Source organism: Myodes glareolus, chromosome 7 (genome assembly GCF_982192425.1).
Source record: "Myodes glareolus chromosome 7, mMyoGla1.1, whole genome shotgun sequence".
Taxonomy (NCBI): domain Eukaryota; kingdom Metazoa; phylum Chordata; class Mammalia; order Rodentia; family Cricetidae; genus Myodes; species Myodes glareolus.
The window spans coordinates 83,629,056-83,642,126 of NC_142032.1; the positions used below are offsets into that span (position 1 = coordinate 83,629,056).

The 13,071-nt window shown below is 45.4% G+C and overlaps 1 protein-coding gene across 1 annotated transcript in view; it reads right to left on the reverse strand.

Annotated features, from left to right (window-relative positions):
- Mosmo (modulator of smoothened) overlaps positions 1–8,329 on the reverse strand; it is a 57,326-nt gene extending 48,997 nt beyond the window's left edge. Inside the window, exon 1 of the mRNA XM_085693020.2 lies at positions 8,182–8,329. Coding sequence (XP_085549146.1) covers positions 8,182–8,287 — 106 coding nt within the window. The 5' untranslated portion in view covers positions 8,288–8,329. The remainder of the gene's footprint in view (positions 1–8,181) is intronic.
- Between the last annotated feature and the right edge of the window lie 4,742 nt (positions 8,330–13,071).

Here is a 13,071-nt window from a genome sequence, read left to right on the forward strand (position 1 = left end):
TATAACTATATGTTGCTTTGTTCCAAACCTGTGCATTTCTCATACGATGTTTGGATACCTCTCACTTGGAAAAATTTTCACTCTGTTCTAGATAGACATGAACCCAAGGCACTCCTGTTTGGGTTCTTACATGTGTCCCATTAGTTTATATTGCCACTACATTACTGTGCAGTTCTGCCCAGATTGGACCCAGATGGGTTTCAAGAATACTCAACTGCAGACATACCAAGCTGTCTTAAATCTTCTTTTGCAACAAGGAAGGACATAAGTAAACAAATACGACAGAAAGAGAAATCCTCAAAAAGCCAGGTGTCTGGCTTTCTCTATAATAGTACTAACTATGATAATATCCAGGCGTTTGCTGTGTATCAGACAATATGCTGATCCCTCACTGCTGCATATTTTTTCTTAATGACCATCTTTTGAGCAAGGCAGAGATGTCTCACACCTTTAATCCAACATTTGGGAGGCAAAAGCAGGTGGACTTGAGTTGGAGGCCAGCCTGGTCTACAGAGCAAGTTTCAGGATAGCCAGGGCTACACAGAAACTCTGTCTTGAAAAATAAAACAAAACAAAAATCATCTTTTAAGCCAAGTATATCACCTCTGTTTTATAGCTGAGAGATATTGCATGCCTCAAATCATGGAACTAATAGAGACTCCAAGAATCAGAACTAAAATCTGCCTGCCTCCAAATCTTACTGAGCCATCTTACTACAAGGTAGCTCTAAAACAAACCCTCACTTATCAGGCAATGAGTCAAACAACGACACTGGTTTGGTCACTCTAAATAGTAAAGGACTGATTCTTGTGACTATTATTAAATCAGTTTTAAGTGGGACTATGGCAGGTGTCACCAACCTAATGAATACACAATCAGCCATCACTTGGCACTTGGTAATTTCCTTTTCTGAATTTCTTCTTCTTCTTCTTTTCTTTTTTCTTTTTTTTTCCCGTGACAGGGTTTCTCTGTAAACTTTGGAGCCTGTCCTGGAACTAGCTCTTGTAGACCAGGCTGGCCTCCAACTCACAGAGATCCTCCTGCCTCTGCCTCCTGAGTGTTGGGATTAAAGGAGTGTGCCGCCACCACTCGGCCTGAATTTCTTCTTTTAATGATTTCTAGTTACTTCTTTTCTGTTCATGCTCTTAGTACCAATTTTTGCTACAAAACTTTCAGACCTATTACATCCCTGTCGGTACTGATAAAAAATGAATTCTGGAAGGCCATAAAAGGAAAATCAATGCTTTGTTCAGGAACTTTAATCTCTTATTAGGAAATCTGGTTTACACTGTGAAATGCAGCATCAAATGATTTCAAGCTTTGGGCATACCCTGTGATTACTATAAAAGACTTGTCTTTAAACTTCACCCACAGTTCTTATTACTATATATATGTTCTGATAATATCACTTAAAAAAAGATTATTTTTACTTATGTATACATGTGTATATCTGCATGTGGGTATACACATGAGTGCAGATGCCTGCGGAGGCCAAAAGAAGGTGTTGGATCCCCTGAAGCTAGAGTTACAGGTGCTGGGAACTGAACTTGGGTCTTTCACAGAAACAGCAAGTGCTTAGAACCACTGAGCCACCTCTCTAGCTCCATCATTTTACTTTAAAAAAGAACACTGGTGGATTACTTTATCATTTCAGAATTTCCTTCTATCAACTAATGAATGGGTAAATAAAAAGTAGTTTATTGCTATAATGGAATATTACTTAATAACCACAAGTATTTTAAAAGTTCAATATTGATTAACTTTGAAAATAGATATGAAAACGCCAATCACAAAATTCCACTCATCTAAAGTATCCTGAACCTGCAACTCTCTCAGCAGAAAAACTAGTGGTTCCTTAAGGCTGGGACGTTCAGGATGATGGCTAAGAGGGATGAACTTGCTTTTTAGAATAATGAAAGCACTCTAAAATCGATGTGGTAATACTGGTACACCACTCTGTGAATAAACTAAAACCGCTGACTTGTATACACAAATTGAGTAAACTTTATGATGTAAATTGTACCTCAGTAAAGTTGTCGGAAAAGATTCTATTGGAGAAAGACTCAAAAGACTGATGAAGAAATATTGTGGGTGCTTTCTAAAGCAGAGAACACATCATGAGAACACATCTTGAGAGCTTCTGCTCTCTTGGTGATCAGACCTTGTCTCTCTTGACAAGTCCCCATGGGACTGACAGGGCAAGTAAGTTCTGAGTAAGTTGGCTTTAGCAACGACATCACAGAGCTGTTTCGTGCCAGATGTCTGTGAACACTGGAGTTATTGCTGGCTTTGCTATATTACTCAATAATAATTTCCCCATGCTTAATAAGTGAGTCTGCTTGGGTAGATGTATTTTAATGTTTTAAACTGGTATATAGGCCAGGACCAACATGTGGAGGTTGCACCAGTCTCAGAGAACTGCCCGCTATGCCACAGTCGCCTAGATGAGACTTAACTGCTTCCTTTGGTGAAGATAGCAGGAATCAGAAGGAAAATGATACCTCTTTTCCCAAGTATCTTCCAGTCTGCAGATTTGAGAAAAAAGGAAATATATCTTCATGAAACGCTGAACATTTTCTGAGTATAAACAAGCAAGTTTCTATCCATGAAAGACAGGGGCAGCAGGGAGGGCAGGGAGAAGGGATTGAGTGACAATCTGTTAGTATAAAAGACAAAACCAGGCATATGTAGGCCGGGCTGTTGCCTGTGAAAACACACCTTGGTTCTTTCCCTCTGGAGGTCCTACAGGCACAGGTTTCCACTTCTGCTTAGGACCAGAGAGTTAGGTCTAGTAATAGTAATTTGGGGTCCAGTAATAGGAGAGTACTCATCTCCAAATAAGACAGTCGTCAATATCCTCTTTATAAGTACTAACATCACATTTTAGCTCCTACTTATCTCCCCCTCAATGAATTTAAAATAGGAACAGGGATAAAGCTGGTGGTCATGTTGGCACATGCCTTGCAATCCCAGTAACCAGGATGCAGAGGCAGGGCAGTGGGCTTATCTGCTTGGGCTACACAGAGAATGTGATAATCTTATCAGCTTGACCAGTTCTAGAAACAGCCAAGGGACACATCTTGGGGGTGGTCTGTGAATGTATTTCCAGAAAGGATAGACGCTCCTCAGAGAAGGTGATACCTGGAGGGCAGCCCACATTCAGACAGATCAGATCAGAGGAAAACAGTGCTGCCTGCCTGTCTGGCTTCTTACCACTGTCTATCCTGTTGCTGCCGCGGCCATGGGAATCCAGCCTCGGGCCTTCCAGACCACTATTGTCAGTCTGGGCTGCTGAGGCATCTAATCCTGGACCAAGCAGCTTCTCAGCCTCTCTAGCATGCAGACGGCCACTGAAGAACACCCTGTTGGCTGTAAGCCAGCCTAGGACATCCTCCCTTTTAATATATATATACACAGTATTGGTTCTGTCCCGTTAGAGAACCTTCATTCCTACAATGAACTCAGGGCCAATCTGAAATGGACCCTGTCTCAAAAACCAGAAAGAATAGCAGGGATGAGGGTGTCAATGTCTGAGTTCCCTCTTCAAACACCAACATCCATCAGAACAGAAAGAAGAATGCAAACACGCTCAGGAGCAAACGCAGTAGCCTTTCCTTACATGCCCACTGGAGAGACTTTGGTTAGATGGAGGGGAGAAGCTCCAGCAACCTTCACAGCAAACAGTAGGCAGGTCTGTTTAGGGAAGTACCAAACGCTTGCTGTAGAGGGATGATACCCCCATACAGGAATCTAGAGATCTGAAATAGCTTAACTGCGGATCATGTTAAAATGTACAGGTTCCCCCCACCACATAAAAAGTAAGTTTCTTTAGGGACCAAAGGAAAGAGTGACAGTGAGGTTAAGAAATGTCTATGGGGCCAAGTGGTGGTGGCGCATGCCTTTAATTCCAGAACTCAGGAGACAGAGGCAGCCTAGTCTACAGAGAGAGTGCTCTCTCAGGCACTATGTTATACAGAGAAACCCTGTCTTGAAAAACAAACAAACAAACAAACAAAATCTAAAACCAAAATTTGAAGACTGAAACTCAAATCTGCCTCTTTCCTATTCTGTAATCTGACAGAAATTTGAATCTCTAAAGAATTTAATTTAAACCTCATTTAAGACAAATGAGAACTGTAGGTAACACTTGAAGGAAGAGATTCCTTCCCTGTACTCAAACTTGACCTGCATACTGGGCAAGTACACTACCACAACCTTTATACCACAGCCCCAGCAAAGTTTTCTTAAAAGGAACCCTGGTCACAATGACATGAACATGCCACATACAAGGATGAAAAACAGGGGAATGTGGAAACAACAATTCCATACCTGCCAAATACATGAAGCCAAAGGGATCGAAGCAAGCAGTCCTCGTCCCTGGGCTTCAGATACCACATAAGCAACACCGTTGTTGATGCTGAGTCCACTAGGCTGCAGGAATCTGCCCTCCGCAGAACAGAGTACGTAACTGTGTCATTATACCCACCTAGCATTAAACGTTCCTGGGTGTACTAATGGCCAATGCCAAGAGTCCTTCTTAAAGTGCCTTCCCCAGGCACTTTCCCTTGCAAACAGTTTCATTATATCTAGAGAAGCCACAGCTATCAGAACAAATGCAGGAAAGGTTCTCATAGCTAGGCAAAACTACGCACAATGTACCCTTCCTGTGTTGGACCAGTACACAGAAACTTAAAACTCGGCCACTTCAAAGTGTGGTCCCCAGTCTGGTAACCCAGCTTATCAGCTGGGGTAGTTGTGTGGCAGACACTGCAGAGCACCAAGGCTAGAGTATGGGGATGAGAAATGCAGTGAGTGAAGCACTACAGAGTGACGGAGAAAACACAAAACAAGACGGTCTGGTTATTCTTGATGCCTACTATTTCCAAGAACATCTAATGAAGTCATTTCCCACAGAAAAAGTTTAAAGATGAGTGCAAAGCAGCAATACGAATATTAGGTACCACTTTTGTTTGTTTGGTTGGTTTGGGTTATTCAATAAAGCGTTTCTCTCTGTAGCCCTTGCTGTCATGGGATTCTCTCTGTCGACCAAACTGGTCTTGAACTCATAGAGACCTGCCTGTCTCTGTCTCCTGGGTGCTGAGATTAAAGGCATGTGCCACTACCCGGTTCGGGCACCATTTTAAATTCTTCTCATGGATTAATGCGTTTGCCATCACTAGAAGCCAAGCAGGTGGCCAATGTCCTTGTTTCACAGAGAAGGAAGCAGAGATGGAGAGGCGACAGGACTTGATCTAGTGCCACAATGCCAGCAAATTGATCTGAGTCCTGAGCTTTCCTCAGTTCACTACAGCGGTTTTCAAACTACATTGTACAGATCACCTGAGTTCTAAGAGTTCTGCTGGAGATGTATTTTTTTAAAAATCATTTAAAATTTGTTATAAGATGGCTGGAGAGATGGCATAGCAGTTAAGAGCGCGGGCTGCTCTTCCAAATGACCCTGATCTGATTCCCAGCACCCACATAGTAGCTCACAACCCTCTGTTCCTTCAGTTTCAGGACAACCTCTTCTGGCCTCATCCAGTACCAGGCATGCACACAGTACACAGACATACATGTAGGCAAAACATCCACAGTTATAAAATAAAATAAATTTTGAAAAATTTATAAAATTTTGAAAAATTTAAAAAATATATAAACCATCACAATCAAAATGTATATAGACTAAATACAATACATTGAAGGGAAATTGCTAATTTTTTGCTACCAAGTGAAGTCATTCTTGTGGAGACCTTGGAGTGAGGCCAGGCCCACATCCTATTTGTACTTCTTGTAATTGTTTTGATTTGAAAAGATGTAACTATGTAACTATTATTTTTTGATTTTTAATTTAATTTTTGAGGGTTGCTTTTAAACTTAAGACAACATCTGTCTGCTTGGGTAAAACTGTTCAATTAGCATCCAAATGAATACCCAGTTGAAGTGTGCCTTATCAGAGAGCACAGTGAACAGAGGAGGACTCTGGTCCATCCCCACCCCCACCAGCTGCCCACAAAACCCGGGGGCTCGGGCACTCTAGGCAGGTGCTTAACAAGAACCTGCAACCCATCTTTAATTTTTAACTTTTAGGGGATCTATTTCTTGACCCCCCTTAAGGTAAGAACTAGGAGAACTCTGAAACCTTTTCCTGTTGTCTTTCATTAGTCCTCTTTTAGCCACAGAATACTTAACTGAAGGATAGATACCCTGAGGTAGCGAGAGAAATGATTAGGTGGACAAAAATCATCTCTAGAGTGTAACACTTCATTTGGACACAGACCCTCACAGACACTCTGGTCTTACGCCCACCATCCCCGCCACCCCGCTCTGCTACAGCAACCATTCCCACTTTGGTCGTCAATCTCATCACCTGCTGTCTGGCTGACCAATCCATCAGCTTTTTCCTTCACCTTTAACGTTTACTGTGAAATATCACACATAGTTACTTGGTCAATACCCTCAACACCTCAGCTGCTTTCTCTCCCCTCCCCACTGCATAGGAAAACCTCCAAGCTTGATAAGGCATCTATTCAATTTTACATTAGCATTTTGATGTTTTCTTACTTCCAAGGGCATTCAGAAAATTCATCACCTAAGCCACACCAGTCTCAAAACAGCTGGCCACGACAAGGTCAGCGGGGCAGCAAGGTTGCCACACTGCCCACTCCTAACCAGACATCCACAAAGCTTCAGTGCTGTCTGACTGTCCTCCCATCTGGCATGCTCTCCGCAGCTATTTCTTTTTTTCAAGCATTTTCTACTGTCTCCAAACTTTAGACTACTGCCTTTGCCAACTCGCGGCCGAAGACTTTACCTCCGAATCGGAAGGCGGAAGGCGTCGTACTCATTCCGCTCTTGCTTTCTGTCGGATGTGCGTGGCCTCTGCAACAGCATCTCAGACCGCTGCACCACTACCGCTCTCTTCTCTTATATAATGTATAGTAACAGCTCCCTTCCTGAGTCTGTCTCGCTCACCGACAGTTCATCCACCACCCACAGGGATTCCACCTAAAAATCTCTTTTCAATAAGGATCTCCCTACTCAACAGTGTGACCCTTTGCTCCTACGTATGTAAAGCCGCAAAGAAAGTCTTAACAAAGGAATCACTACACACACATTTAGAGAAAAAAAAACTGGTCATGAACTGAATGTCACACATACTGCTGAAAAAACTGTCTGGAGTCAGCAGCACTTTTAGAAACAGCCCACAGGTATTACCAAATTCCACATGATTCCAAAACTCCCTTTCTACTCATTACATTAAGAGTGCCGTTGAATTCTTTAGTGTTATTTTATAACCAGCAAATCTGACGGGATGACTTTGTGATGCCAGGTCTAGATTAGGGAGGTGAGGGAGGAGGAAGCAACAAATGTCCCAGCTACAGCTTTTTTTTTTTTTTAAGAGCTAAAAATATTGCTGGATAAACTGAGAACCCTAAGTGACAGTTAAGAAGTTTGACAGCATGGCGATACATTTTATAACAAGTCATGTGAAGGAGCCTTGATATTCCCGCTCCTCGTTCCCTTCACCTGCACTGAACAAACAGTTCAAAAATAAGACGGTTCCTTAATTCTGAGCGGCTCTCCTAATAACTGTTTACGTTAATTAAAGGTTTGGTCTCGCATGTCTGTGTGTGTGTGAGTGAGAGAGAGAGAGAGAGAGAGAGAGAGAGAGAGAGAGAGAGAGAGAGAGAGAGAGAGCGAGCGAGCAAAGAGGGCTGGAGCTGAGAACCTTGCCAGCGCATTCACCTGGGATACCCTTCGGAAAGATGCCCGCCTCTTTCTGGAGGGCACCCCCCCACACACGCCCCCGCCTCCAGCTCCAGTGTTCCAGCAGGCAGTGCCGCGCTGGGGCTGTCTGCGACTCGAATGTGTTATTTAATTTTCTAACTACTATTAAGAAAGCTCCAGCGTGTGTGTGTGTGTGTGTGTGTGTGTGTGTGTGTGTGCGCGCGCGCGCGCGTGAGATACGCTGGAATAAAAGATGCTCCATAAAATGAAGTTTATTATTAGTATTATTATAGCTCCGGGGCCTAAAAATAAGGCAAAGATTAAAACCACGTACACTTCAGAGGGGAAAGGGGGAGCCACAGCTAAGCAGCCTCCGCCCGCCCCCACCCCTTTAACCCTCGGGACCGCCGACCCGGGGGACGGCCGCCCTCCCGGCCCGCGCAAGCCGCTCACCCGCCGACTCCCCGGTGTTGATCCAGTCCGGGTTGGCGATGCTGGCGATGGCGAAGATATCGGCGGCCAGAAAGAGACATCCTGAGATGATGGTCAGTTTATCCATCGCCCCGCCCCGCTCCCCCCACCCCCCACCGCAGGGCAGGCCGCGGCTTCACGCCTCGCGCCCCATGGGCCGCCGGGCCCCGGGGTCCCCGCGCCGCCGCCCTCGGCCCTCGGCCCGCGCCGCGCGCTCGCGCCCTCCGCGCCGGGACCCGCAGCCGCCGCCCGCCCCGGAACTGCTCGGCCCGCCCGCCCCTCACCCGGAAGCGAAACCGCGCGCCGGCCGGCGGCGCCCAGGACTGCTCTGCAGAGTCTTCCTGAGGGGGCGTCGGCTCAGCCCGGTGCTGTGGGCGACTGTGGGCTCAGTGGTGGTTCAAGACATAGGCCACTGAGATCTTAAAGATTTGTCCTTCGAGGTTCAGGTGCAGACTCTTCCAGAGTCAGGAAACGGGCACTGGGGAGAGAGAAAGCGGAAAGATTGTCGTGTTCAGGGACCTGCTAAATGGCCCGTGGGACTACAGTGGTTTGAGGAAAGGTAGCCAGAGGCCAGAGGTGGGATTCGGGAGGGCACGCGCCCGTAAATCCCAACCCTGAGGAAGCGGAAACTGGAGAGCCATCAGTTCTATGGCAGCCTGGACTAAATAGTGAGATCCTGCCTTTAAATTCCCTAACCACCCAAATGTGTGGTGTTTGGATTTTATTCCACACGCAATGTGAAGGAACGGGAGGCAAGGAGAGTGGCGTGACTTTAGTTTGTGAAGATCTATCGTGTAAATAGATTATAGTGGATGAGGGGCAGTGAATACAGGGACAGCAGAAGTGTATGAGTAGTCTAAGACAGAATTGTGGCTTTTAGCTAGAGTAGTCAAGATAGAGAAAAATGGGCGGCCAGATGTGCGTATTTTGCAGAGGGGAAGACTTGGTGATAACGGAAGGAGAACCTGAAGTGCTTGTTAGCTTTTGCCAGCCAGAGGTTTATTGATACCATTTACAGAGTGAGGTGTGGGGAGAGCCTTCGATTGGGTACATAAAACAGGAAATGGTAATATAAATTGTTACAATAATAGAGAGGATTTGTCTATGGTTTTGCTATGCCCCGGAGGTTTCTTTCCACCAGGGCTCTCTGCTAAATCACCATTAACCCTGGCTTTAGATCCATCTCTTTCTCAGCACCGCACAGAGCAAGTGGAGATGATTTTTCTTCTTATGTGCCACCTAAGCTATCTCTAGAAAGACCTAGAAGGGTGACATCTGATTCTATTTTTGGAGTGCCTACATGTCCACAAAACTCAGCAGGTTTCAAATTCCACCAAATCCAGCATCCTTGCAGAAATGTGCCGCTATGATATCAGTGCACCACAGCGGTTAGGGAGAAAGGATCTGATGGGTGGTTTAAGACTTTGCAACCCAAACATTGGTCTCTTGGGGGCAAGTAATTTTTTTAATTACATAATTTATTTTTCCGCTGCCATAGATACTGACATAGCTAATTCATATGTTTTGGGGATTCAGATAGAATGCATACCAGTTTATTGCAATGGCTCTTCCCTTTCATTTTGAGTACTGGGGAAGTTTGAAGGACTGGGGAAGTTTTGGCTTCTTATCTGCTGTTTTGATTGCCCAGGATAAAAGAATAATAATGATACAGTGATGAATTCTTCACCGTAACTGGCCAAGGTTGAGTGTTGGGACAGTTTGCAGCTGTTCTGACTCCAGCTCAGTGGGATGAGGCTGCCTTAATTATGGTGTTTAAAAGATAATAAGTCTAAACTCTTCCTTTTACCTTAACAGTATTTTCCAGAACTTCTTAGTGTGTATTCCTCCACCCAAGATTCTAGACCACAGATTAAAGTGTGTGTGTGTGTGTGTGTGTGTGTGTGTGTGAGAGAGAGAGAGAGAGAAGGATTAAAACATCCTTTCCTATCAGCTAGTGGCTGCATATCATTGTAGGTATCAGTGATATGCCTGATCTTTTCCTGCCAACTAGGATGGGGGCGTGGTTATAAGGACCTGAATATACTTTTCACGGAATTTCCACTCTCTTCCATTTTTGTACTGCGCTGTGTTCTTGTTTTCCAATAGCGCTGATAATTCAGAGTTCTATGCCTCTGAGGCTTATAGGGCAAAGCAGCTCCCTTCCCTGCAGCTCTCTCTGGATTTTAGTAGAAGCAAACCTGAGGTCCTTGGGAGGAAGGGGTGAGGTAAAACAAAAAGCATGCAGAAATATGTTCTAATCCCAGCTCTGCTGCTGACTTGAACTTGAAAAATCCATGTCCTTTCTTTGGGCCTTTTTCTCCCCTCTCCCCCAACAGACTCTTCTCTCCATGATAGAAGTATCGCAGCACTCACCTGCACAAAACAGCTGGGATCTTTCTATTGAGACACGAGCCACCATACTCTTTATGGTAGAACTCCTTGGGGACCCATAAGATCCTAGAGGGCCCCAGGAGGGATCTATGCAGGCAGCCCGAAGACATAAATAGCCACACTGTGGCTGTTAAAGGACTGTAAATATGGTGTGCTTTATTGTGACGGATGGCAGGACTCAGCCCAGAAGAGGCTGACTCTAGATGGGACTTCAGGGAGAACTGGGAGACATTGGGCCATTACTCTGTGCCTGAAGGAGCATCTTTGCTCCGACAGGATAATGAACACGCTTTCTCTCTGGGGGTCAAGTTCACTACATGGGCCAAGAGTGTGGTAGGTAGATATGTTGCATATGTGTACATGGGATTCTTAGGGTTAGAGAAACAAATGTCGAATCCAGAGGTGAAGGGGGATCTTATTTTATACCCAAGGCTCAAAGGACAGTTTGTCTTGTAGGTTGGTTCTCTTGGACGTGCCTCTGAGATGAAAAGTTATTGATCGGTGGTATGTAGGAAGTTTATAGGAAACTCTTTCAGGACTATTTCCCGTGAGGGGAAGAGGAAGTGGGATTGGGCAGAAATCAGCGGCAGGCACAGGAGGCTTTGGCAGACTGAAAGAGTCTCAAGCTAAGGTGGGTGTTTTAGTTCTGTCAGGACAAAGCGATGAAGTCTTCTAGTACTGACCAGGCATGAGGTGCCACCCTAGGGGATGGGTGTAGCCTGGGGGAAGGCAGCCCACTCAGCCAAGAAGACCAGCAGAGGGCTGGGGAGATGGCTCAGGCGGTGAGGTGCTTACTGTGCAAGTGTGAGGACTTGCTTAGAACCCACGGAGCCCAGGCACGGCACCTGCGACCCCCCTGCTGGGAGACGTGGAGCCAGGAGGGTCCCTGGGACTCGTGGACCAGATAGTCTAGCCAAATTGATGAGCTCTAGGTTCAGTGAAGGACCCTGCTTGGCTTTTGTGTTTTTGTTTTGTTTAAAAAAAAAGGTGGAGAGTGGCACTGTCCTCTGTCCTACATGTGCCCATGCAAGTAAACATGCACAAACACCCTTAAAAGACACATAACTGGGGCTGGAGAGATGGCTCAGTGGTTAAGAGCATTGCCTGCTCTTCCAAAGGTCCTGAGTTCAATTCCCGGCAACCACATGGTGGCTCACAACTATCTGTAATGGGGTCTGGTGCCCTCTTCTGGCCTGCAGACATACACACAGACAGAATATTGTATACATAATAAATAAATATTTTAAAAAAAGACACATAGCTGAGATCAGTTGATCTACAGCCATCCCCATAGCCGAGAACCAGTGCCCACTGTGAGGGGCACCTGAGCTGTGCAGGCCAGCATTTGCTCCACAGGTGCATTTGGCAATGTATTCTGTATCTCTGTAATCATAAAGTGTTTTTGTTTTTTTGATTTTTGAGACAGGCTTTCTCTGTAAAGCTCTGGCTGTCCCGGAACTCAGTTTAGAACTCTAGACTAGGCTGGGCTTGAATGCAGAGATCTGCCTGCCTCTGCCTTCTGAGTGCTGGGATTAAAGGGATGTACCACCACTGCCTGCCTTCTGATGGGATCTTATATAACCCAGTCTGGTATGGAATTCAGACCTCAAATTTCACTTTGTAGACCAGGCTAGCTTCAAACTCAGAGAGATCCACCTGCCTCTGCCTCTTGAGTACTGGAATTAAAGATGTATACCTACATACCAAACTAAGAAAAGTTTTGCAAAGTATATACAAGGCTAGGTGTAGCGGCACATGCCTGCAATCCTTGTCTATGTCAGGCTGAGGTAGGAGGACTGTGAGTTCTAAGATCAGCCTAGGTTACCTAGAGAGACTCTCAAAAAAGAAACAAGAAGCTTGTCATTTCTTTTTATGGCTTTGTTCTCAATTTTGATTTGCTTCTTTTAAGGTCTGAGAGCAGCTCCCACAGGACCATGGTGGCCCTCTTATGGGGTGGGGGGGCACTGCTCTGAGACAAAACTAATCCTCTCATCATTTCCCTCTCATACTCACAATTCCTCTTATCTCTTATCAGAACCTCTGCTGTGACTTATTCGTTGTGGTGACTTAGACTCTCATTTCCCCAAATGTTTGTGGCTATGCACTTGTTACATTTGTCCATTTACTGTGAGAAGCAGGATAGGAGAGTACTGTGGCAAGACGGATTAGTTGAGTGCCAAGCATTGCCCCCACCCTCCGTCAGTACAGCAGTCTGCGGCTTTTCTGGAGGTTGCTCCTGGCCCGAGGGCTGTCTTATCATGTGTTCATGATCCAGGTCAGTACATTTTCTTCCTTTGTTACTCCATCCCATTTATAAGAAAACATTTTGCATTCTAGGGCTTCCCTGTGCCCGAGACTGCCCGAGTTCTCCTGCTTGGTCCTCCTTCTACTGGGTGGTTCAGCTCCTGAATCCCTTCTTAGCAGCTCCACTTCGAGCAATCTCTAGCACTTGACGCTGGGGGTTGGCTTCTCTAGAGAAGA